Source organism: Neolamprologus brichardi, chromosome 3 (genome assembly GCF_056152115.1).
Source record: "Neolamprologus brichardi isolate AB-2024 chromosome 3, ASM5615211v1, whole genome shotgun sequence".
NCBI lineage: Eukaryota > Metazoa > Chordata > Actinopteri > Cichliformes > Cichlidae > Neolamprologus > Neolamprologus brichardi.
In genome coordinates, this window is record NC_142106.1 from 42340459 (window position 1) to 42367357 (window position 26899).

Sequence of the window (26899 nt, forward strand, 5' to 3'; positions counted from 1 at the left end):
ATATTACAAACACTGAGACCCCCACTCTGCATCCACTGGGCCATTGGCCTCTTGTTGTCTTACATTTAGAGATAAGGTGGAGAGTCTCCTGCAAACCTGCTTCTAATTTATAACAATTATGACCGTTTATTAGATTCAGGTTAAAGCATCAGCATCCCCATCCCCCACTGTAGCTTCCTGTCTCCTTTTATAACAGGAAGACCCCCAGTGTCCATAAATTCCTGCACACACTCTCAGACCTACAGCTAAACCAACTGAAACACACAGACAAATCCTTTCCTATTCCTCTGATCTACTGCTGGACCCTCTCATCTAAGCAAATTTAACACATTATATTCTAATAATTGTTTTCTTGTACTTACAGTATACTAACTATTCGCAGCACACTGCTCAGACAAGTTTCGGATTTCCTCCACTCTCTTTGCCTGCCCCTTGCCCGCCATATGCCTCGAAGTACTGCACTTCAGGTGGCTGTAGCTCGGGTGGTAGAGCAGGTCAGCTACTAACTGGAAAAGTTGGTGGTTTGATCCCAGTCTGCTCCAGTCTGCATGCCAAATATCCTTGGGCAAGATGGTAACCCTATGTTGCTCTCCGAGTGTGAATGTGTATGAATGTTAGAGAGGCACTAACAGCTTAGAAAAAGTGCTTGTGTGAGTGGGTGAATGAATTAGTTGTGTAAAGCGCTGTGAGTGCTCAGAGTAGAAAAGTGCTATATAAGAACCAGTCCATTTACCACTTTCTAGTCTGAATTTTCCCTGCCACGAAACCACTCACTCAGATCAGCAATACCTCCCTACAACTGAACATCCACTCAGTTACAAGTAAGAAGCTGCACCTACTATTTAACTCCTCGGTCTGCCTGCCTTGGTTCACTTCACTAACTCTGTTCTTCCTGTGCCCCCCGCCCTGGATAAACCAGTCATCCACGCCCTGCCCGCATTCCCAGTGTTCCCTGAGAAACTAGGTGTGTCAAATCCCCGACATCTCACTGACGTTCTGCACATTCCCTTTTGTATATATTAATGTAAATAGTTGTTGTGCATAGTCATATTAGGTTGTTGAAGGTTTAAATGTTTGTAATTTACTGCTGTCACTGAAAAAAATTACATGTGTAGTCATTGCTGAGTTTACTGTGTCTGCTTTTGGGTCCTTTTCCCTCATTCTGGCCTCTGAGAATGTGACGGGAATATAAACAGTGTCACTTTGAGACAATGTTATCATGAGATAGAAAAAACTGTATCAGAAATTCTACTAGTATAAGTAGTGACATTTAGGAATTGGAGATATTTCTTACAACAAACAATATCAGTAGGCATATATGTCTTTATTATGTGTCAGTTTATATAAACATTGTTTCCACTTCTGAAGATACATCATGTCAGAAAAAGATGTAAGTACCACAATTAAAAGTTATAATCAACCCATAATATCCTCTGGAGAGTTGTAGCTAATAGTAAAATCCTAGGTATTTTATGCTAAACTGTAATGAAGGATAACACAAAAAGTTAAACCAAAGTTTTACAAAGTAGTGTATGACAGGGGAACTAAACAGGTACAACAGATGCTGTTAGAGAAAAGGAGAGAAAAAGGAAATACCTGACTTGGAAGTTATAAATAAGCTTCCTGTTCCTCAAGAAATTCAATTAATTTCTTAGTTTTTTCCAGTTTCCTTTCACTTTCCTCAATTTTTCCACCAAACTCCTCGTGCTTCATGTCAATGTAAGCTTGAGTTTTCTTCACGTAATTCTTAATGCTCTCCATAAATTTATCTAGTGGAGGAAAATCATCATCACCTGATGATTGCATCATATTCTTCACCGGTCCGATAGTTTTGTCCATAAAGTACATGAAGCTTTTCATCAGCTCTTTAATGGAGGCCACTTCTTCCTTCTGCTCAACCTAATAGGATAACATTTAATCAATTTCATAACATTCCACAAATGCTATTTACTATAGCCTTATTAAATTTTGTCACTTTTATAGCTCTCTAATACACCACTACTCTTAGACAGTGTTTGGCAAGTATGTGAGAAACATGTTCTGACCTTTAGTATTTCTATTTGTTGTCGTGTTTCCCAATAGGTTTCTCTGAGTTGTTCCTGAAAATCCAAATTGAACATTGACATGGTTATAGTTTGGGAATTATATATGGCTGAAATTGTAATATAGTCCATAATTTAACAAATGGCACCTGTGGCACTTATGTCAAGTTAAAAGTATGCTATTTAAGAAATACATAGATAGTTGATTTGTTTGAAGTTAATGCTTTGGTAGCAGTTAAACTTTGTAAAATACATACATACATTCAAAAAAGCCTGAATAATGTATATAAATAAATACATAATTTAAAAGAAGACATTTGATCAGAAAATGTATTTGTGGTCACATGGAAAGTCTCTTGCCTTGCAAATTATTTCAATTAATGGTCTCTAAGTCTAAAATTGCTGAGTAAGCAATGTTGAATGTACCAGTTGGTTCTTGTTTGTCAGTGAAGTTGAAAGGCAAACCAGACACAGCAGGGTGAACATGAGGAACAGGCTTTTGGTGGCACTGGAAACAGTCACTCCACTGCTTGAGGCTAAAGCTGCTGCTGCCATCGCTGTTCTGTACATAAAACATGCATAAAGAGTTAAGTTATAATTTTCCAGACTGGAGATTTTTAATTCTAGTTCCATTATTATTTTAAATCAAAAGATTTATAACACCAAGATGTGTGAAGAACACGCAACTTGCAAAGAAATGCTAAAACTACTGAAATGCAACACATTTTGTACAATTTTCAAATCATTTTCTAAAAGTCTTAGAATAAACTATGATATGGTGAGTTTTAATTTTCAAACTTACCTTTAATATGAAAAGAAGCTGGTGAATGAAAAATGATCAGAGATCACAGTGTCCTATTATATATATATATGCTGGTGTTCCACCTCATGCCTGCTCATGTCTGCCGTGTGTTAAAGTGTGTTCCAGTGTTGATCATATTATGTGAACTGAAGCGATGAGACTTTTATTTTCACTTGCGTTTATGCCTCTGGCTTTCACTTTTGCTTTTAGATATTTGCCTGTTTTACTTTACAGGAATTCTATGTGAAATGCAAAAAATTGCAGCCTTGATGTTGAACCCCCCCTCCCCCCATTTATTGCTGCAACATCATCTAAAGAATGATTTTATTGTTCACGATGAGAAATTCACATGAAATTTATTTGACTCATGGTAGTCAAATTTCTGTCAAAGCTAAGTCAAAGTTTTTGTTTTGTAAATGTAAGGAGTACAAAAATTTGGGGAGTAAAGGTAAAAGTTGCCAGAAAAATAACCAAAAGTACAGACACATGAAAATTCTACTTAAGCACAGTAACAAAGTATTTGTACTTTGTTACTGCATACACTTGATTTACAGGAGAAGAATCATTGGTCAAGGATGTCATAATGTAAAAAATATGCCAAACATTAATGATTGGGACCCACACCCAGTTCCACACCTTGGCTCAGGCGATTAGAGGATCATCAGGGGGTCCTTTTGTCCCTCTGTGGGGGGATACTCCCACTAGGTTTAAATCTGGGACTCTCCACCATTTGACCTTAGAACTGAAGAAGCTTCTCGGATGAGAGGTGAAACGTCTTCAAGTAACTTAAAGAAGTCCAGACGCTTTTCTTTGCAAGCTCCTTTGACTTAAATATGTATTATTTGAAGGAATATGTTTGATTTTACTTGGAAACAAAAAGAAAAACAAAAAATTAAGAAAATTGCATTTCATGAAATGTAATTTCACAAAAACGGAATATGCACAACACAGATGTACAGGGATACAGATGGAAACAAAAAAAATTCAGATTGTTGTTTGACAGTTTTATGAAGCTCATCATTCATTTCTCTGCACCCTCTATTCCTCCAGCAGAGCCTGTTTCATGTCTAAGTGAGCTCTGAGATTTTTTAATAATTGCGTCCCAATTGCAATTATTTCCCGCAGTTCTGGAAAATCAGCTGATAATGTTTCCAGTAGTTTCAATTTAGGAGTAAGGAGATAAACTTTTTCATCAAAAACTCCTGAGAGAGTTACCATGTACAAGTAGTCTTCTGCCTGCAAAAAAACAACAACAAAACATTTAGCACGAATTAAAACGTGTTACATTCTCCTTTAGATGCTGCTGTTTTCAATAGTTACAAGAATTACAGTTCAGTGTGTGGTGTAACACATTAAAGGTATGCTGATGTCAAATGAAGTGCTGTTTTTAATTTATAATTTATAATCTACACAAAATGCATATTTTCTCAGCCAACATGTGAGTAACATGGAGACTGACTGACTTACCTTCAGTCTCTCTTCTTCTTCTACTGCTGTCTGGAGGATTTTCTTGAATATTTTCTGAGGTTTAGCAGAAAGAAGCAGAGCATAGTGAGAATGCCAGCTGCTCAAGAACACAATGAAATTAAAGGAAACAACAAATAATAATGAAAGAAAATATTAATTTACCAGCTGGTTCTTGTTGGGTAGTGAATTTGTGAATTCAAATAGCTTTGTGATGGCTGCATTTTTATAGTTTTCTTCTGCCTAATGAAAAACAATAAAAATGAAATTAAATAATAATAATTAAATTTATTACAGTATATTGTGTTGAAACGACTGTAGTCATAATATTTGCTGTCAATTATTAAATATTTGCTATCAATTACTGTCAGTGTATCACAGATAGATATTTTAATCTGAAATGTAGTTATTGATACTTTATATATATATTTTTTCTAACTGCCTACACATGACAAACTTTCAAAGTTAGCTTGTGAGCAACTTGGACCCACTTTGTGTCTGTTTCTTCTTTTGCACTCAACATTTATATTGGAATAAATAAAATAACAGCTGCTTAAGCTTCTATGAAAACCCCTTTTAAGTACAGAAACAGTTCAGCAGTTAAGAATTATTTGTAGTGTTTATGTGCAAATAATCATTAAATTTACCTGTTTGTTCTTGGCCCAGCTTGCAATGTAATTGAAACACAGCATCGAGTAGATCACCAGTAACACGTAAAGAAACAAGCACGTGATGACACAGACTCGCTCTCTTGTTCTGGTAGCTGCTTCTGCCATCACTGTGAGAATTAACACAATATCACTAAATACTGTGGCAGACAAATTATAAAGTTGCGCTGGTTAGATCTGGCCCAGTCTGTTCCACCACGAGTGAGTCTATCTCTGGTTCATGTACACCACGACGTGTCTCACAAATATTGCAATTAAATCTGCGTTATGTGCTAAATTAACCTTGTTTAGCTGAAAACTCATAGCAGACTAATTCCCTCTCATCCCTGTTTCATCGCAGTCACCAAAGGAAGATTGCAACTGACTCTCATATTTGCACCATATTTTTGAAGCAAGTCAATAATTGTAATGTAATCCTTGATTGTATTCAGTAAAAAACATCCAAAGGTGCAATGCTGAGCTTACCTGCCGTTGTGAATGAAGGAAGACCTGCTGCACTGTACAGGTGACGAATGAAAACGATGAGATGACACGTTGCAAATGCTTTATGTACTCTGGTTATGAGCTGCCCTTTCACTTTTGTTTTCAGAACTTACCTTAGACTCCTTTGGTTTTAAAAATGTGTTTAGATTTAAACTCAGTAGTTCTGCTACTATGCAATAAACAGTAAATGTGGATAGGTAATTCTTCATATTTAATTTTCCAAAATGTAAACAAATGCAGTGTAAATGACACATATGTTGTTGCCACAGTTCAGCTAGGTTTAACACAGTATCCTGAACTGTCCATCAAAGTGAGAAACACTCCAAAAGTCAAAAGTCAGTTGATTCAGAAGCATTCAACTTTGAGAGCAGAGAGTTACCCGCGACAGCGTAAACCTGCTGAAGCAAATGGTGGAGACCCTGCAGGGGCTGGGCAGCAGGATGATGTAGGCAAAGGTAACAGAACACCTTAGGGGGCTTGGCTGACAGTCCCTGGGAATATTGAGAATACAGAGCCCTTCAGGACACCAGGAGCAGTGAAGGTGAAGCCCCTCAGGGAGTACCAACAGAGACACGTTGGAGACTGGTGACAAAGTAGACCCACCGGTGGTCGAGGTGAGATGATTTGGCAGGTGATAAACAATGACAGAGGGGGGTGGAAATCCATAGGTGACAGTAGTGTTGGCTTGGATTTCACAAACAGTGTTGAACCCTCAGAATCTACTCTGATGGATAGTGTAGTGGTAAGACCACACACCTTTGGAATGGAAGTCGCAAGTTCAATTTCCTCTCAGTATCCAGTAAGGGTCCTGGCTAGGCCCCTCATGCCAAAAAAACACCAAGCCCTGGAATGGAGCGGCTACGTCTGCAGCCTTTGCGCAGCTCGGGCAAGACACATTTCACATTATGTTGTACTCTGTATGATTGTGTATGTGACCAATAAAGCTTGTTTCGTTTCATTTTGTTCGTTTCGTTCTATTCACAAGGGAAGAGAATCCCCAAGTTCAGGCTCTGTCAGCACAGGGGACATGGAAACTATCGGCTTGTGTCCTGTCAGTTGAGGCCGCACCACTGGATATGCAGTGACTTCAAACTGATCGCCAGCACTGGACTTCATATTAGATCACTGTCTGACACCTCGCCCAGAAGCAGTCACATGAGTGATCCTGCCAACAAAGCCAAATGTTGTGGAAATCTACAACAAATAAGGACTGAGAGACTCTAATGGTGTCTTTCTATCTTATTTATTGAACATCTGCCACTGAACCACACAACCAAAGAGTGATGGTTAGTGCCTGCAATGAGGACAGAAATATATGATTTAAGGAATACTTGTTTTTGTGTTTATTCCTTAACCTTAGTGATAAACAGCAGCCTTGGGAAAAATCCTATGTACTAACAGAAGAATTTCAACAACAACTCTTCATTTACTGTAAGTACAAATACTACAGTACATTCCAAAAACGAAAGAGAAATTGACAGACACGTTTAGAACAACATGCAATGCTTTACTCTTGGGTTGACATATTTGAACAGTCACAGTATTGCCTTGTTGAACAGCCGGTCTGTCAAGTTTTGATCACAAGCCAAGGCTTTATGCAGCTCTCATAGTGATACCAATATTGTTTAGATTAGATCAGATACTGTCTGTATAAAGTGATACAATATGTACATTACCATCTCTGTCTGAAACCAAAATGAAAAAATATTGTGCTGTAATTATGCTTTTTTGAGTCAGAAAGTGGAATGCATGATATGATCAGGAAGTATTAATCTAACATGTTTTTAATGGTGAGAGACACTGAAGCAAATCCCCAAGGCCATGTGGAGACTCCACACAGGTTAGAACCCAAGACCCTCTTGCTGTGGGTTAACCACTGCTGCCAACAAATACAACTGTGTGTTTGTATGTTCTTCGACAATAGTTAGTGACCATACTGTATTATGTAGACTGTGGGGAGGTAAAGTATGGGGGCACATACGAAACAAACACTAATCCAATTTATGTGCTACAAAAATGGGGTAAGAATTTTAAATGGATAGGGTTGCACTATTCATTAAACTTTCTGCCTTAAAATGTTACCATTTAGATGATCTCAGCACTGCAATGAAAATGCACAAAGCACTAAATAATCTACTTTTAAGCTGCTTTCAGAAGTTGTTTGAAGGTAGAGAGACAAAGTACAAACTGTGGGAAAAGGCATGCTTATCAAAAGTGAGTGTCAGGACGAATACTAATAAAATATGTATGTCTGACAAGGCCGTAAATTTCAGTAGTTGTGATGAAAAAGAATGGAAAAAAAGTTTAAACCAAAATAAAATGAAAGTAATTATCAATGACTATAAAAATAGATGATATAAATGTAACTATATATATATATATATATATATATATATATATAAAAAGTGTCCTGTCTTTTAATGACGTGAGTGTTATAAATAGTTTTGTGAATGAATGCAAACAGGCGAACTGCCCACCTGATCACTGTCAGTGTCCTCACATGCCCAGCGTCACTCTCACATTCTTCTCTGCCATTTCTGACTTCCTTGTGCAATATTACAGTTCCTCCCGATCATAAGCTTTCTCTATAATCAACAAAGACAGAGTTCAAGTCTTTCTGGCATTCTCTGTACTTCTCCATCAACACTCCAAAAGCAAACATTGTATCTGCTGTGCACTTCCTTGGCATGAAGCCATATTGTCATTTATCCAAATGCCAAGGTTTTTTATATTCAGGAACTTTTTGTCAGCTGATATAGTTTTCTTAAAATCAAAAAGAAAAAAACGAATTTCATGTTATTATGCAGGTGTGGAGCAATGTGACAGGCACCACTTTAAATGAAGATTTAGCACTTCATAATCTGAAGGTTTTAAACAAGTCTCAGTCAGCTTATCCTCTCAGTTTGAGCTGCTTCCACCTGGCTGGAGATACAAAATGGAATAATGTGTGACTAAAGGCTTTAAGAATTCCTTCGCTACTGAATGATGTAAATGAGAGACTGTATAGATGTGTTATTTTTGTTTTTCTTGTGCCTGTTTGATGTTAGGCATTGTGTGCTTGTTTGTGCTTGGCTGTAGTTGCCAAGTTACCCTTGGGAAGAAAAAAGCTTATCTTCACCTTAACCTTCCTACAAATATGTTCAAAGATGACTTAACATTAATCACTTCTACAATTTTAAATGCATCTCTGATAACAGGCTATGTACCAAAGGCTGGTGGCTGTAATAACCCCCAAATTAAAAAGCCTAATATACAGTCTTACTCTCTGCAGCTTCTCTTCTCCTGTTATTCCCCCAAACCCCCATCCCCTTAGAGACTGTGCCTGCTCTCAAACAGGTAAAAAACAAACTACAAATTGGCAAAAAAACAACAACTTGAACATAAGAAATCATAAAGAAAGAACAATAGAGTATCCATGTCTGCACCAAGGTGTAAAACTGTGTGATCATATGCTCCTCACATACAAGGTTTTGAATAATCAGATCAGGTTGCAGCAGAGAGGTGCGAGCACTGCAAAGTGTCAGCAAGATCTGTGAAACTGACAACACAGTCATTGTGAATAAAATAATATAAAAAGCTCAAAATGAGCACTCTGAGCCTTGTGAGATCCTTCAGGGTTCCAGGTGCTATTTAGCAGATGTTCACTTTCATTGCTTACCAGGACACCTGAAATTATGCCAAGTCAAAATGTGTGTCATTAGTTCTGTCTGTTGTTGACATAACTACCAGAGCATGAAGAGAATGTAAATGTTTTTATTCTGTATTATTTTGCATTGACATTGTTTTCAAACAGGTAAAACAAGTATTTTCAGAGGCTATTTTAGTGCAAATTAAAGGGATGCAGCACTTGTAAATAAATACTTATGTATTTACAGTTCAGTGTGCTGCTCCCCAACGTTTTCAATCAGTGTCTTCATTGTTCTCAGTTTCTTTTCCATGGATGCAATTTCCTCATCAAGCTCCTCATTTGTGCTGTCTAGTTCAGCTTTGGTTTCTTCCATGGAAACCTTAAGGTCCTCCATATCTGTGTCAGGATCTGTTTCACCAAGCAGTGCGTCAAATTTCTTGATCACTGCTATCATTGGGTCCATGAGAGCCAGACATTCATCTACCAGCTCTGAAGCTTTCAACATGTCTGACTTGTACTCCTAATAGGAAAAAGAAAATCTTCATGGCACAAGATCAATAAATACACAACAAAGTCATGCTTCAAAGTCATGCATGATGTTATTCTTCATGCACACAAGGGACAAACTCAGTATATTTTATATGCAGTGAGAAACTTTTACTGACCATCAGATCATCCATTTCCTGTTGTGCTTCCTTGTAACTTTCCTTGAGCACTTCCTGGAACTTAACAGGGAGCAGTGACATGTGGTTACGGTTTATAATGGCTGACAAAAACGTTCATATAGTTTCAGCAACAGATGTGATTGTGGTGACTCACAATCGCATGCATTAGATAAAAATAAAAGATTGGACTTAAAGCAAACATGAGTTTACCAGTTGGTTCTTGTTTGTCAGTGAAGCTGAAAGGCAAATCAGACACAGCAGGATGGACATGAGGAACAGGCCTTTGGTGATACTGGAAACAGCCACCCCTCTGCTTCTGGCCAAAACTGTTACTGCCATCACTGTTTGGAGTCAACAACATGAATTTTTTACACTGTAAGAAAACAAATAGATATTTACAAAAAAAACCCAACATTAGAAAATTCCAGGGAATATATATTCTAATTGAAAAATGTACAATGTTAGCAATACACAAACAATGGTAATAGAAATACTCAGTCGAATCTGCAACCGTCTGATTAGTGACAAGTTCTAGAATAAACTATGATGTTGTAAATATTAGTTTTCAGCTTACCTGTGATGCAAATACAAGCTGATAAATGAAATGAAGAGATGGGACTTTGCACAGGGCTTTTATGCAGACCTGCAGCCACCTCCCTGATGGCGCACCTCTGATATATGTTTACATTGTGCACTTTCTGTTGTTTCACTTTCACAGAAATCTTCATGACATATTAAACTAATTGCATCATTGTGTTTGATTACAAGTGTCTGAAGAGGAAAGCATGGAATTGGGGATATTACACATATTCATTTTACTAACCCTAACAAAAAAGAAACAACGTTTGAAAATTCCAGGGAATATATATTCTAACTGAAAAATGTACAATACCACCAATACACAGTCTGAGTTTCCAATAAGTACAGTTTTCAGTCAGTAATTTAAAATATGGTCATTTCAAACTTTTGTTGGGAAATCAGTTTTACCCCGGTTCTTTTTTATTCCTCGGGCCTCCAGAGATGCACCGGACTCAGTAGTCATTTTCACAAAAACTTTATTCATCTTTATTCATCCTCATTTAAGCATGCATTCTTCTAGAAGGGAAGACTTGTCAGGCCAGTGTCCCTCTGCAAAATCTTCAGTCTTTTGTCTGTGAAACACAGTTTTGTAGGAGCAACCCTATCATAAAACCCCCACGGTGTGCTGCAAACTCTGTGTCCATGTCTATGTGCACGAGCACGTGAGTGTCTGTGTGTGCGCGTACCCGTATGTCTATGTGAGTGCACGTGAGTGAATGTATGCGCGTACCTGTGTGTATGTGTGTGCACGTGAGTGAGTGTGCATGTGGGTGTGGGTGCGTAACAGTTAAAGCACTCTGTGTGTGTCTATGTCTGTGACTTTCTGGGGGTCATAAAAGTAATCTCCTCACCCAAGCTACACCAAATTCCTTTAGAGCACATACAAAACTGCAAACACTGAGACCCCCTCCCAGGTATCCCCTGGGGAATTTCCACTCAACATTAACCTTTCTTTGTCTCACTTTCACAGTTCAAACTGGGGGAGGGCCTCCTAGAAATCTACTCCTAAATTCCTGACACACTCAGGCCTTTATTACATCGAGGTCAGTGTCTCTACAATAATTCTACATTCTAACACATTTCTAAACTCTAAAATAGGCTACGCATATCTTCACTTTCTCTAACAGTAATAATAAACCTATTAACTATCTATGTATATAGGTGCCTTTAAAAAAGAGATGAAGTTAAGAGTATATATAAAAAGAGCAAGTCAGACTTTTTCAGACCTAATAATGTATTTTCTGTAACTTGACAATTTAGAGAACATTACTGTTAATGCTGTTTTTAGTAGACCTAGGATAGAAATATATAGTAGTTTTATACCTATCAGTGCCTGAAGAGCAGAATGTTTTTTTTTCTTATCATCATGTAGATTAAGGTTTACACATGACCAATTTTGTGATTCAGACTGAGGCACAAATATTGTGAATGTGAGTGAATATTGCTTTAATCCAGCAGCAGACGATACCTTTATATGATAATCCAGTAGCCTTATCACCTGGCAGTGAGGCATAAACAGACATATTTTAAAAGCCTGAGCCTTATGTTTCAGAGTGGTGAGGAATGAGTATATATTAAATTAATGATATAAGTGTATAAATTGGTTAGCCTTCATCATGTGACTAATTGATTGGTGTGCTACATTTTGTGGGTTGTGATATATTTTATCAGTGAGTAAGCATTGGACAAATTGTTGATTATTAAACATGAGCTTTATTTGCAGACAGGGTTTATTTTTCCTATACATTATTATTAACTGTCAGCTTTACTGATACTACTTAATAAAACAAATTATAACAATGTTATAATAATGAGAGTGAAAAACTTCACACTGAGTCTGCACATTATGGAAGAGAAGCTTTATGAATCAGCGCCAGAGACAGACAATGACTAATATGCTACAGTTCATCTTTATGCCCCTCTAGTAATATTAACCACTCCATAATTCCACTTAGTTTCTCTTCACTGTCTTTGAGTTCTGCAGCTTTTAACTCAAGGTATTTGCCTTTGTACTTCTTGGTAGCATCCATGAGCTTCTTTAGGTCATCCATGAAATGCAGCAATGGCGTGAGCAGTTTAACCTCTTCCACTGTATTTCTCATTTTAAATATATGGTCTATTAAGCGCGTAGCATCATCATAGATTAGTGGAGTATAAATTCTATCTAGCTTGTTTTCAGCCTGACAAAAAAAAACCCAAAGCAAAATCAATACATATATCGTTTTTATATTATTTATATATCAAAGATATAAAAAGATACATTGATGAATTTTATTTATAGTTATTTGTTTTTTTGGCTTTGCTAATTTCATAACATTAGAAAGATTTATATTAGCAGTGACAGACTCTCATCCATAACATGAACATTGACACTCACCTTCTTTCTCAGTACTTCTTCCTGTAGTTTCTCAACATTTTCTCTCAGTTCCTCCTGTATATTCAGAGGGAATGTCAACAAACATGTGAAGCATGTGATTACGCCAAAAGCGAAACAAAAACAGTCATTTTGCTTGGGTGGTCCTTGACCCAATACAAAAACAATGTAATTTAAAAAAAAAAAAAAAACTAATCAATAATTTTACCAGTTGATCCTCATCTATCAGTGAATTTGAAAGGTTAGCTGGATACAGCAGAATGAAAATGATGAATAAGCCTTTGGTGACTGTGATCCCACTCACTTCTTTGCTTCTAGGCAAACCTGCTGCTGCCATCACTGTTCTGAAACAACAACAAAGAGCAAACTTACAAAGTAAACTTTTTCAATTACAATTACAATTTGACAACAAAATCTTCTCTTAATACAGCGTTACAGATCATACCTGGTATTGGAAGGAGAAGTGATGAATGACAAAATAATTGGATGATACACCACACGTACGTTATATAAGACCTGGTGTTACCTCTTCTATGACACGGCTCACTTATGGGTGGGAAGGTCTGTGGGTGTATCCAGCTATATTTGTATTTACTTTTTTTGTGCATAATTATTTGTTCTTGTAATATTATTAATTCAATATGAGTACAGTGAGCCAGTGAAACACAAACAAAATACTACAATAAGTTGTAAAAGTAAAAGAGAAACTGGCAAAAACCTGCAGCAGGTGGGTATCCTTTATGTTCACATACTTAAACTGTCACATTGTAACAACAAATATTGACACTGTCATACATAATGGGTTTTTTTTCCGTTTGAACAGAGTTTAAATGATCAAACAGACAAACAGTGTAGCTGCGTAAGGGCCACAGACACCTACACAATTTAAAGGTACAGTCAGTTTTTTTTCGTAAGTTATGAAAACAAAGTGTCTAATTAAGTTTTCAAAAAAAACCCAAACTGGTGGATCCTTATAAACTTAAAATTAATCAATTAAAAGTACAGAGGAGCAGACATCGGGGTGTGGAAGCCGTTAATGTGCCCTGTCATCTTAAATATACTGGCTGACATGGACATCCATCTAATCATATTTTATCCACGTGGCTAGAGAATGACAACACAGGGCTGGCCCCTGGCATAAAGTACCTTTGTGGTTGTTTACGTTAGCCCCAGCATTGCTAACCAGAAGTTAGCCCCAGTAGTGGCTGGGCAAAATTGGAACAACTGCATCATAATGCTACATCTCAATATGGACTTTTGATTATCCTAACACTGAATAAATGGCTCCTAAAAGAATATCTAGGTGCTCAAAAGAAAAAGAAATAAAAAGAAAATCGGAGATGGAAAAAACAAAACAGGATAAAGGTAAGTATTATTTATTGACTCTACCGGAGTGAATTTGACGATTCTTATTTCAAATGTTCAAATTCTTATATCAAAGTTTTGTTTGAACATATGTAACAGTAAATAGCCACAGTAAATTATTTTATGACAGTTCGTTCGCCAACCCAAGTGGATTTGTAACGTGCGGTGGAGATGAAGCCAGCTGCGGAGGTGTGCAGGTGGATGGCAAATGAGCAAAAGCTTCTAACTTTCCAAAAGTACTCATTTATTTAAAATATCAAAAATAACAGTGCTACCTCTACTACACATTACTTTAGAGCACACTAGTCCGTGTACACACGGAAGAATCCATTACAGAGAGATGGTACGAAGAAGAGCAAAAAATCAGCTCAAGAAGACGAAGGCAAGGAAGACAGCAGGTCCGGATGGAATCTGCTCCAGACTGCTCAGGGACTGTGCAGACCAGCTCTGTCAGGTGGCCCTGTACATCTTCAACCCAAGCCTGAGCCTAGAGACGGTTCCTGAACTGTGGAAGACTTCCTGTGTGGTTCCGGTGCCAAAAATCGCACACCCCAGGGAGCCCAACCACTTCAGGCCTGTTGCCTTGACTTCTCATCTGATGAAGACCATGGAAAGGCTCATCCTGCACCATCTTCAGCCACTGGTGGGCTCAGTGATGGACCCCCTGCAGTTCGCCTACCATTCTGTAATTGGGATGGATGACGCTGTCATCTACCTGGTACACCGATCCCTCTCTCACCTAGAGCAGGTGGGGAGCACTGTGAGGATCATGTTTTTTGACTTCTCCAGTGCTTTCAACACCATCCAACCTGCAGTACTGAGAACGAAGCTGGAGGGAGCCAGTGTAGGCAAACAGCTGACTGCTTGGACCATCGACTACCTTACCAACAGACCACAGTATGTGAGGCTCGATGACTGTGTGTCCTAGGTGGTAATCTGCAGCAAGGGGGCACCACAGGGCACGGATCTCTCACCTTTCCTGTTCAGCCTTTACACTTCAGACTTCTGTTATAATTCGGACGATTGCCATCTACAGAAGTTCTCAGATGATACAGCCATCATTGGATGCGTATCAGATGGGAATGATCAGGAATACAGGGGGGTCATCAGTGACTTTGTTGGCTGGTGTGAGACCAACGTACTCCAAATCAACGCCGGCAAGACAAAGGAGATGATCATAGACTTCAGGAGGAAGTCACCCCCTACAACACCGGTGAACATCCAAGGGAAAGACATTGAGATAGTGGACTCTTATAAGTACCTGGGTGTTCACCTCAACAATAAACTGGACTGGACTACAAATACAGACATCCTGTATAAAAGGGCCAGAGTCGACTCCACCTGCTGAGTAGACTGAGGTCCTTCGGAGTCTGCAGGACTCTGTTAAGGACATTCTATGACACTGTGGTAGCATCTGCCCTTTTCTATGCAGTGGCCTGCTGGGGGAGTGGATGCACGGACAGGGACAGGAGCAGGATTGACAAACTGGTGCGGAGGTCTAGCTCCGTGCTGGGATGTCCCCTGGAGTCTGTGGAGGTGGTTGGCGAGAGGAGGATGTTAGTAAAGCTGACATCCATCATGAACAACCCACATCACCCACCGCATGAGTATGTGAGTGGGCTGAGCAGCTCCTTTAGTCAGAGACTGAAACACCCTCGCTGCAGGAAGGAGCGCTTTCGCAGATCATTCATCCCAACAGCAGTTAGACTCTATAACTCCTCAATCACGATGTCATAAGTCACTGGACACTGTGAACATCCACGGTCACCACTTCATGCATAATGGACCTTCCATGTGTACGGACATGTGCAGGTATATATGTATGCATATGTATACATATGTATATTTAGTGTGTACATGTGTGTGTGTGTGTACATGTCTATACATAGTAATAGTAGTGGTACAATAGTTTTGTCAAGCTATATAGTTTATGTCTTGCATATTTCCAACCATATCCTTAATCACATACTGTGTATGCTACCAATGTATATAGTGTATTATCTTACTTTTTTTCATTGATTGTACTTATTTGTATTTTTGTATTTCCTTGTGATATCTGTACCTGAGCTGAGGTAACACAAAAATTTCCCCGTCGTGGGATCAATAAAGTCTTATCTTATCTTATCTTATCTTATCTTATCTTAAAAATGGGGGTGACACACCAGTCATGAGACAGGAGGCGCCACCATGTGGCGATACACTGCATTACAACAGCAACTGTTGCAAATTGTAGACAAAACCAATGACCAAATAACCTCGTAGTGTTTTCTTGTATATGAGGCAAATCTTTTCACCTGACAAACAGCAACTAGCAAGTAATAAATTTAACATTAATTTTTGCTAATGTCTTTTTCATTAGAACAAGATATACTTGCTATTCATTTTTTATTCATATTGATTTTTCATTGCTATTTATTTGTTCTTTTCAATGTTATTTTTCATTTTCTTTACTGATATACCTTTTATACAAGTTGCTTTCTTTCTTCGCCTAGCAATGTGGTGGCTGTGCTGGAAGTGTTTTAGGGCTTCATATAAAATCTCAGTTAGGGCCACTGAAATCCTAGGGCCAGCCCAGAAGGCGAAGGAGAAAAGAACTCATAAGCATTTGTGAGCCATGGGGACAACTCAATGTAATTCTAGGCTAATCTAATTACTTGAAGCAATAGAAAATGAGCTGGATGTCATACTGACACATGGATTTTGAAAAAAAAAACAACTAAAAGTTTGTCTTATGTGGTTATTATAGCTAAGATTATGCAGGGGTTAAGAAAAGAGAATTCAGCTGACTGATTGGAGAGTACAGTCTGCAATTTGATGACATCTAGTGGTGAGATTTTACACAATACAACAATCAATGAATTATACTTTTGTCTAATAAACTGTTATGATAACTGCTTTAAAGCCACTTCATATTTTAACAAAATCTTCACAGCTTTTTTTTTTTTTTTTCAAATATAGTATATGTAGTGTAATAATTTAACTAGAATTGACTTCATAATAAGTTGGTTCACATTCCTTTGAACTTTCTCTTGTAATTTTATGTTTTGTTTTGTTGCCTTGATATGTAATGATATTTGAATTTAAATATGTCATTTATCCAAATGCCAAGTTATTTATAATCAGAAACCTTCTGACTAGATTTGAGAAAAGCGGAAATGTGACAGTTGAATGGCAGGCGATAACAGTGACAGGAGAATAATGTAAACTTTAATAAGTCTGACCTGAATTCAATGCCAGTTTTGGTCATTAAGCACAGCTTGGACAAAATTAAAGTAATGCTGCAGGTTTTACATGTTAAGTAGAAGAGAATCAGGAATAAAGTATTATTATATATTGTGTCACTCATATATAATTGTAAATAAGAATTAGTTAACAAAAAACACAGTGCTATCAATATAAATTGTTAAAATGAAGTAAAAATGAGTTGGCCTAGAATCAAGATTTCCACAGGTAATACATCCATCATATTTCAGATTTTATTTAAAGTGTATAAATGAATGAAAATGAATCACAGTTCAGGAAATAAATGATGTCCACCTCTTTCATGAAAACATAGTATATCTAAACAACACGTTCTAACATGTATTTATTTTGAAGATATTAAATAGAAACCGTTAGAGTTCATCTCGTTTCTCCTCTAGAAATTTGATGATGTTCTTTAGTTCTTCCAGTTTCTTTTCATTGTCCTTCATTCTTGCTTTAATGTGATCTTCCGCCCCATTAAACCAAACCCTGGATTTGTCAATGAATCGACTAAATTTATTCATCAGTTCCAGCAATGGTGGAAAATCCTCTGCGATTGATGATGTCTTTATTAGTTCATAAATAGAATAAAACTGCTCTATTTTTTCATCATATTCTCTTAAATTGGTTGCTTTACTGTACTCGTAGTCTGCCTAATGAAGAAAATAAAGATGTTTAGTTTATATTCTGTTGTGGAATGTAGTTTCATGTCCACATTTGGCTGACAACATGTGATCAACATGAAACTGACAGACTCACCTTCATTTTGGCTGTTCTTTCTTCTAGTTTCCGAAGTTGTTCGTTGAGTTTCTGAAATTTGCAGAAAGAGGTTGTAAGTGTGTCAGTTGCTTCACAGCACCACATACAAACGTCTCGAACTGAATAAAAAAAATCCAACCATTAATGAGCTTGTGGTGACTTGAAGTGACAGATAAACATGTATTGGTCATATGACAAAAGAAGCTAAAAGATTTACCAAAAGTTCCTTATTGCTCAGTGAATTTGCAACATAAACCAATGACAGCAGAGAGAAGATGAAAAAAAACAGTCCTCTGTTTCTGGATAAGGCTGATCCTGCCATCCCTGTTTGAAAAAAACTGGTATCAGTTTGAAAGAAAATAACTAAATATTATTGAAAAAATAATTCAATGGATGTGCCCTGTTGTTAATTTATTGATATATCGTATAAAATACATTAAATGTAAACCATCTCACTGTAGAGTGTTACTGATCTTACCTGCCTGGTGAATGGAGTAGGAGTTGCTTTACTGTACAAGTCAGGGCTGAAAACACAGTGAGACGACAAGCTGCAAATGGCTTATATTCTCTGGTGTTACTTCACTAATGTTACATCTCATGTGTGTGAGCTGCTCTTTTGCTTTTCTTTCCACAGAAATAGTGTCGGTCAGACCCACTTTACAGGAATTAAGGGTCATCAGTTACTCTTGTGACATTTAAAGAAAAAACTGACAGAAGCCACCGACAGCAAAGGCACGAGAATGTGGTTAACACATTTTAACCACACAGACAAAAAACTCAACACAAATGAAACCAGTCATGATACAATGGTAGAACTGTCATTTTTGTTAGACAAGACAATAGCAGAGTCTCAGTTTTTCCAATAATATCAGTGAACCAAATATGATGTAAGGTGATGTTAGGTTTGTATATTGTGTTACTACTGTGTTACTACTATTGTACTACGTATTCATGTGTCACTAATTTTGTGCCACTTTTGTTACTCGCTACAATCAACACAGGAAGTTAGTAATAACATATAATAAATTTAAATAGTTGGTTATCAAAATACAGTTTTTTCTTAGAGCAGCCATGCCTTCTACAAATACCAGGATCCACAGTTATTTTAACATGCACATCAATCTGATTGTCACTGATCATTTCAAATCATTTGAAATAAAAAAATATTTTACACAAAGCTTTACTGAAGCATCAAATATTATGCTGTGTATTGTTGCTTCTATCTTTCATGCAACGGGAGTATAACATAAACCTCGCTGTTACTTTATTTATATAACTGAATACAATATCTAGTAGATAGATATTGTGGTGTGTTCATAATTGTCTCTGGTACATTTGTTGTATGGGCAGTATGTGTTCATTGTTTGATTGTGTAATTACATGTTACGCACTGGCAATGCATGCCGGGAGATGGTAATACAGTGAGTAAAGAGTTGGTCTTACCGCACACAGTGGTCCCGCGTACTTATTCAGATTCAGAGTAAGAATCACACAATAAGGTACTTTAAATAAATAATTATTAACAATATCAGTATAATCCAGTTAATACTATGGAATAAAATTGCACAAACACACAAAAGTAAACAGGGACAGAGGTTTCATTTATTTAAATTTGAAAAATCCATTAAGGCTAGCACTCACTTACAATGTTGCTGTACATTTAAAGCAAAAACGTTTTTCTGACACAACTTTCCCTACTTCCAAGGTGCATGGAGAAGACAAAGATCTGATGACGTGGAAGACTCCAGCCACACTTATAGTATTAGGGAACAACTTTATTAAGTGACCAAACCTTTTTTGTTTAAACATTTTGTGTTTAAATAAAAACAGGAAACAGAAAAAAAATCCAAGTGGACCAATCACACCTTCACAAATAAACCAGCTGACCAAATTAAGATTTAACAAGGTGGCTTTGGCTGATTGGTTAATTAGTTAAGCCAAAGCCGAAAGAGGTTCTGGACCGAACCACTACAGATTGAAAGGGGAGAAAGGAAAAAAATCCCTGCATATATTTAAAGCAATACAAAATATAATGCACATAAATGATAATGGGTCCAAATGAACATTAGAGACATTTTTGTGAAACAAGGGAATAGTCCAGGTTTCCAGTATCTTCAATTTTCAGTTTGACATTTATTATATAGCTTTGGAAACATTCTCTATTATTCAGATGGATATCTTAACAGTTTTCAAATGAGCAATATAAGCATGGGAATGTAATAAATCATTTAACCATCCATATAAACACATTTCTTTATGACATGTTGCACAACATTGTAAGTCATTGACTACTGCCAGATTTACTGATGCAGTTCAACACACAGTCTATGTGTTCAGTGGTTTTTGTTTATATTAGATCTCTAAAATGTTTACAAGCTGATCAAGTCATCAAACTTTGTAGCACACTTGTACACAAAGTCTTCCTCAGTGAAAACATTTCAAAGCCACTTTCCAAAAATTTCAAACTAAAGCTGCTTAGTATAGAAGAAGTTTTACACAGGCAGTACATACAATAGCAGAAACAGACCAATGCGTTGTGTCTGTAATGATTAATATGTTACAGTTCGCCTTTGTGCTTCTCTAGGTGTGTTATCCGCTCCATCACAACACTTAGTTTCTCTTCATAGTCCTTGATTTCTGCAGATGTAGTTTCAAGGTATTTACCTATGTACTTACTGAATGCCTCAAGGAACGTCTTTAGATCATCAATTATTTCCAGCAGTGGTGGAAAATTCAACACTGGTGCAAAATCTTTCCTTAGCACTTCAGACAAAGACTTCATTATGTGTGGCACATCATCTAACAATTCTGGTATGTAGGTTCTGTCAATCTTGTTTTCAGCCTGAAGGAAAAAATAAAGCCAGAGGAATAAAAAAAAAAAAAACAAGAAAGAAAATAATTAAGTGTATTATGTTACAAAAAAGCTTTGCATGATGGAAAAATTTGATTTGCTTTGGTGGTTTATAGTTATAGACCCTCCAGATTGCTCCTCCATTTCCACAACATGGATACTGACTGACTTACCTTCCATCTCAATGCTTCTCGTTGCAGTTTCTGAACATTTTCTTTCAGTTCCTCCTGCAAATAAAGAGGAAACATCAACAAACATGCACGTGAAGCATGTGATTATGCCAGAAAACCCCCCAAAACACTGTACATTTGAATGTAATGACTTAGTTGTAGAAGTGCTCAATTTAGCTGTTCGTTTGGAAAGTCAACAATCGCTTTACCAGTTGGTCCTGGTCTATTAGTGAACTTGAAAGGTGGATCAGACACAGAAGAGTTAAAATGATGTATAAGCCTTTTGTTGTTATGACACCACTCAGTCCTTTGCTTCTGGACAAATCTACTGCTGCCATCACAGTTCTAAAACAACACAACAAAGTAAACTCTTTAAATTTCACTGGACATGATGTATTAAAAATCTGCATACACTATCTTCTCACAGTACAGTGTTGCTCTTCTTACCTGCTACTAGAAGGAGGAGTCATGAATAAGAGCATGAATGTTGAATGACAACACAACACAAAATGCTTTATAGACTCCTTGAAAAGGCTAGCCTGTGGGCGGGTAGGTGGGTGGGTGTTTAGGTGGGTGGGTTGGAGGGTTGTTGCTAACTGTCTCTTTAATCTTAAATTCTTAAGTCATATTTGGATGTTTTGTTTTACAGGAAAATACCCATTTCATTTACTGTAAGTACTAAGAGATATGAACAACTCCTGCAGTAAATACAAAATAAATGGAGCAGAAACTGTCAGAAACTGAATTCAATAAGAGGGTTAACATTTCTTTGAACTGTCTTTTGTTGATTTGTTTTTTTTTTCCTTTGTCTTTGGTGAAGTTTTAGCTCAAAGACTGTGCACTGTGGTTCGATTTTAACAACACTTTATCTAATAAGGAAGTGTAACTTTTGAGGTTAGAAACCTCTTTTGAACCAGAGTCTTGGACAGGCAGCTTTTAACAGGCATGTTTAATGACAGACTTTCACCTTTGGCACTGACTGTATAAAAATGGATTTATATCATATGTTGAGCCTGAAGGGTTTAAAGTTCACACTTAGAGGAACTTGGAAATTAGGAAAAGACTGTTGCTGTAAATCTTCATTATATGTGTGTTACAGAGGATGGAACAGTGAAGAAAAAGTAAGTCTTGTTAATACTATGTTTCAAAAGGGAGGAATGAATTATGATATGAAACCCTGGATGATCTTCTTTTGGCTTATAACCTAATGACTTTGTGACAACATATTAGACAATGAATTTCTGGTTTTCCTTCAGACCCACTCTTTCAGCCTCATATCAAGACTTGAAAATCAGACTTCAGAAACAAAAGATTTCACATTATGACAATTATATCAGAGCTTCAAAAAAGGACGCGTAACATGATTTATTAATTTTTTTACATAACATATTTATTAAAATTGTATTATGATGTCAAATCATTGGACAAGAGCGGCAAAACTAAAAGAAGTTCTCTGGGAATAAAGATAACTTTTATTGCATCAAACATTTACTTTAAAAAATTGCAGATAATTTCATAAGAATATGTTTGGTTTAATCTGGAAAATTATATAAAAACAATATTTTTCCACTGAGACGCAGACAGAACATAAACTGTTACAACTCAGTATCTTGTTTCTCTTGTTCTCTAGTCTTGCAGCAAAGCCAGTCTCTCATCTAAGTAAATTCTAGCAATCTTTAAGGCTTTCCTTGCGATGTTAGCCATTTCCATCAGGTCTGGAGAATATGGCAATGTCTTCACTAGTTCCAACTGAGGAAGAAATTGCTTCTTTTTTTCTTCAAATTCCTTTGAGGCAGTCAGCATGCTGTACTTGTATTGTGCCTGATGAAGAAAATACAACTTTTAGCATTTAAATTCATTGTTCAGTGTTACTTTGTGCCACACAGACTCCTGTTTCCTACACATCCATGTATTAGACTTCAGTGTGCTGTGCATCACTGAAGGTATACTGATATCATATCGATTTTATTTTACTTCCTAATTTTATGAATTCATGTTGTATATTTCTAAACAAATGTAATCTGCAGACTGACTGACCCACCTTCAGTCTCTCTTCTTCTTTTACAGCTTTGCGGAGTGTTTCCTTGAATAGTTCCTACAATTTCCCAGAAAGAAGCAGAGCACAGTGTGTGGGCTAATATAATGAAAAACACATAAAAACAAGTAAATTCTTAATTTTATTATAAAATTATTCATTTACCAGTTTTTCACTGTTAGCCAGTGAATTTGAAAGCTCGAATAATTTTGTGATTGTTGCATTTCTATGCTTGTGTTCTGCCTGATGAGAAAAAAAAAATCACAGTTACATGTTAGTTTACTGATATTAGTTACAGTTATTAGAGATGCATGATATATAAAACTTGGAGACTGACCAACCTTCATTCTGTTTGTTTCTGCTATAGCTATCTTCATTTGTTCCTGAAATTGAGACAATGGAAACTGCTCAGCCAAGTATAAAGCCCATTTCATTTAAAGAAAAATGCTGATAACTTGCAGTGTATGTTAACAAGTTAACAAATAAATTGCAAGGATGTTAAGCAAGGATGAATTCACCACATAGTCCTTGGTTTTCAGTGAATTTATGACGCTAACGAGACACAGTAGAGAAAAGATGAAAAACAGGCACTTGTGTTCTCTGATACAAGCTTGTCCTCTGGTTTCGGATAAGGCTGCTGCCATCGGCCCTGAAGTTAAAACAGGATATCAAAAATAATGGAAAATGGAGAATTGTAGTTGAATAGATATGCTGATATTTTTAAATATTTTGATCAGACAGAGCTAAATGTAGGATGTCGAGACCGGCTTCACCTTTCATGAACATAAAATCAAGTAAACATGAGGTACAGTAAGTGGTACGTGCTGTGCTGAACATAAACACACAACCAGAATGCAATCTTTTACTCACTCAATCAGACACACACACACACACACACACACACACATACACTGACATGCTGTACAATGCTATCGGTCTTACCCATTTGTGACTTGAAGAAGAAGTACTGTACCATAGGGGTAAGACAACACGGTGAGATGACTCACTGCAAATGCTTTATGTTCTTTTTTGTCACTTCACTTATCATCATGTGTGAGCTACCCTTTCAGTTTCAGTTTCAGTGTTTTACACTTTTTGGAAATAGACAGCTGCCAGTTATTATACTATAAAAACCCTCCGATAGTTTTCCACTTTAAGCTCTTCCTTCCTTTTATAAAAAGTGACTAGGAACCATTTTATAAGATTTTAGGGTAGGGTAGGTAATTAGCAATGTTTACTAACTTTTAGTAAAATTAGTCATATCCACCTATGACAAATAGCTTTTGCACAAACCTATTTTGAAATGAATTCTCTGTAGTAATAATGTATTGTAACTAAGCTGATAAAAATATACTAATAATAACATATTAGTATTTGTTAAATATGAGTAAATATTATTTTCATTTAATAGAAAAGATATATTTGATCAGTAAGGCTGTTTCCCAGTCATTCAGTCAGGAAAATATTGTGCATGGATTTATTTTAAAGCAGTTAAAACAGTTCATTTCCAAACTGTTACAGTTGAAGGAAGAGGTTTCTGGAGCAAAACAGAGCTTGTTATAATTTCTTTAGAGTCAACAGAAACTATAACAAGCTATAACAGCATACTGTTTAACATTTAGAGATTGGTTTTGATTGAAATTTACACCTTTATATGGAGAAACATAGTCCTTGTTGTCCAGTCCAAGCTTGGCTGCAAAAAGCAGCCCTGACAACTTTTGGATTATGTCAGTGGTGTTACCATGTGTTTGGTATCATGTTTCTGAAAGCAGTTAGGAGGAACTGTGTGGCAATGTCAAAGTTTGTGCCACTTTGACATTGCTTTCAAATCTCTTTTGGTTACAGCTCTCGGGGTCTGGAGTTTCTACATGTTCCTAAAAACAATAGATGCCTCTTTTGTTTTTAGGGATTTTTGTCTCTACATTTTGCAAGACTGGAAACACAGTATTCAACTTGTTGATTGAGTACATTTACTAGTGCATCATTCAGTGATCTACATAATGTGGTAGGCTTTATCATGCACATCTGACCTAAATGTTATTGAACATGGAAATTAAGGAAATAACACATGCAATGGATTTTCTTTCTTTCTTTCTTTCTTTCTTTCTTTCTTTCTTTCTTTCTTTCTTTTAATAAAACATGCCTCTTACACAGTTACGTCCAAGTTTTTGGGCAATGATATATTTTTTTGTAATTTTGCCTCTGTACACCACAACGGTGTATCTTAAAAAAAAAATACACGTGACAGACTTGTATGCTTGATTTAACCTTTTAGAGTCCAGGGATTCACCAATTCACATGACTGATTTAAGATGGCCCAGCAGTGACATGGAGTATTCGTAGAAGTGTTAAAATGAATTCTGAAGTGTAGAAGTTCAGCCAAATACTGCATAACTGAGCAGAGAGTGCTTAACAGTGCAAATGGACAATGACCCAAATCATACTGCAAAAGGAATCCATGAGTTGTTGAAAATGAGATATTCTTCAATGGCCAAGTCCGTCACGTGATCTCAACTCAACAGACCATTTTTTGCAGTTAGTGAAGACAAAAGTGAGTGAAGAAAGACCCACAAGAGCATCTCAAGGTAGGAAACACGGTGTTTGGTGATGTGCATGGGGTCTAGATTTCAGACAGTTATTAACTGTAAAAGACATTACAAATGACGGTGCACTGATTCAAGTATGCATGTTCAGCAAATGAAAATGTGTATTTGTCATTTTGTAAATGGAGCTTAAGCAAGGATTCACCAAGTGTTGTTAGTTAGTGAACTTGGATTGGATTGGATAAATGCCTTTATTTGTCGGTTGCAGATGCCTGCAACTGAGATTAAAGACCTTGCAGACCGTACAGACAATACACAAACATCACATTGGGGAGACAGGTCAGCTAGGTAGCAAAAAAGAAAAACAATGAAATGTGTAACAGAGAAGGGCAGTGCAGGAGATAAAAAGAATTTCTGCTCATACTGATCCCCAAAAGGGGAATTTGAAGCATAAACCACAGAATCACTGATACTCATCACTTATTGTTCGGACATTAAAAAAGGAAAGAAAAGAAAAAGCACAGACAGAAGCACTCATTAACAAAAGGCATAAAATGTGATTAACACATTAAGCACTTAGAACAAAGGAAAGGTAAAGAGTAAATAATGACACAGGAATCAACAGGAAGTCCAGATGTCCCATGTTTCCACTAGCACTTGAATCTAGCTTACGTTTGAGGAACTATGTGAGTTTGCGGAACTATGTGAGTCTTAAAGCCCAATGTGCAAGAGATCCCACACACAGATCACATCTGATACACACAGATGTGATCTGTGTGTACAAGCATTATACACATATCTATTATACATAATTTTAAAGTTTTTTTCTTTCCTATTTTTTGTAACATCCTTTGTTTTTAGGATAAATTATTTCTTTACAATCAACACCAGGGGGCAGTATTCAACTGTGTCAAATGTGTTGTTTTTCAGAAGAAGCTGTGTGCGCTTCTTAGTACAGCAATTCAGTCACATCAGTAGGCATGTATGTGCATGTATATATAGACCAGAAGTCCTTTATTTAGTTTAGCTGATGACAAATAAACACATCATGAATAGTATCATTCATCATGATTGACAGTTCATTGTTTTTAGTGTACAATGTGACTAAACTGTAGAATAAACTTAGCACTCCTGATTGATCGTTAGACTGCGATTTGAAAGCTTTTGATCTCTAATCTGGAACCCAACCTGCTTCAGAGCATCCCAGGTTCACAGCAAAAGTTAAAAT

The 26899-nt window shown here is 36.8% G+C and overlaps 3 protein-coding genes across 8 annotated transcripts; all 3 read right to left on the reverse strand.

Annotated features, from left to right (window-relative positions):
• Nucleotides 1-9328: 9328 nt before the first annotated feature.
• LOC148104329 (uncharacterized) lies at nucleotides 9329-13246 on the reverse strand. Of its 5 annotated transcripts, XM_087839372.1 has the most exons (6): nucleotides 13151-13246; nucleotides 13010-13049; nucleotides 12709-12762; nucleotides 9963-10093; nucleotides 9753-9812; nucleotides 9329-9607 (listed from the first exon to the last, which is right to left on the reverse strand). In XM_087839372.1, exons 4-6 carry the CDS (start codon nucleotides 10089-10091, stop codon nucleotides 9329-9331), a joined length of 468 nt encoding a protein of 155 aa, XP_087695498.1. In that variant the 5' UTR covers nucleotides 10092-10093; nucleotides 12709-12762; nucleotides 13010-13049; nucleotides 13151-13246. The 5 variants fall into 5 exon arrangements, with proteins under 5 accessions (XP_087695498.1, XP_087695500.1, XP_087695499.1 ...); XM_087839374.1 differs by lacking the exons at nucleotides 13010-13049; nucleotides 13151-13246 and having other exon boundaries at nucleotides 9963-10125; nucleotides 12709-12728; XM_087839373.1 differs by lacking the exons at nucleotides 12709-12762; nucleotides 13010-13049; nucleotides 13151-13246 and adding an exon at nucleotides 10327-10345 and having other exon boundaries at nucleotides 9963-10125.
• A 7345-nt stretch (nucleotides 13247-20591) lies between these two features.
• On the reverse strand, nucleotides 20592-21575 carry LOC148104330 (uncharacterized). 2 transcript variants are annotated; one of them, XM_087839371.1, is made up of 4 exons: nucleotides 21541-21575; nucleotides 21303-21438; nucleotides 21097-21150; nucleotides 20592-20914 (listed from the first exon to the last, which is right to left on the reverse strand). In XM_087839371.1, exons 1-4 carry the CDS (start codon nucleotides 21573-21575, stop codon nucleotides 20630-20632), a joined length of 510 nt encoding a protein of 169 aa, XP_087695497.1. In that variant the 3' UTR covers nucleotides 20592-20629. The 2 variants fall into 2 exon arrangements, with proteins under 2 accessions (XP_087695497.1, XP_087695496.1); XM_087839370.1 differs by lacking the exon at nucleotides 21541-21575 and having other exon boundaries at nucleotides 21303-21503.
• Nucleotides 21576-22557: 982 nt separating this feature from the next.
• LOC148104331 (uncharacterized) lies at nucleotides 22558-24130 on the reverse strand. The gene is made up of 6 exons (XM_087839369.1): nucleotides 24071-24130; nucleotides 23647-23777; nucleotides 23470-23511; nucleotides 23294-23371; nucleotides 23135-23188; nucleotides 22558-22914 (listed from the first exon to the last, which is right to left on the reverse strand). The coding sequence occupies exons 1-6, from the start codon at nucleotides 24102-24104 to the stop codon at nucleotides 22720-22722; spliced, it is 534 nt and encodes a 177-aa protein (XP_087695495.1). The 5' UTR covers nucleotides 24105-24130; the 3' UTR covers nucleotides 22558-22719.
• Between the last annotated feature and the right edge of the window lie 2769 nt (nucleotides 24131-26899).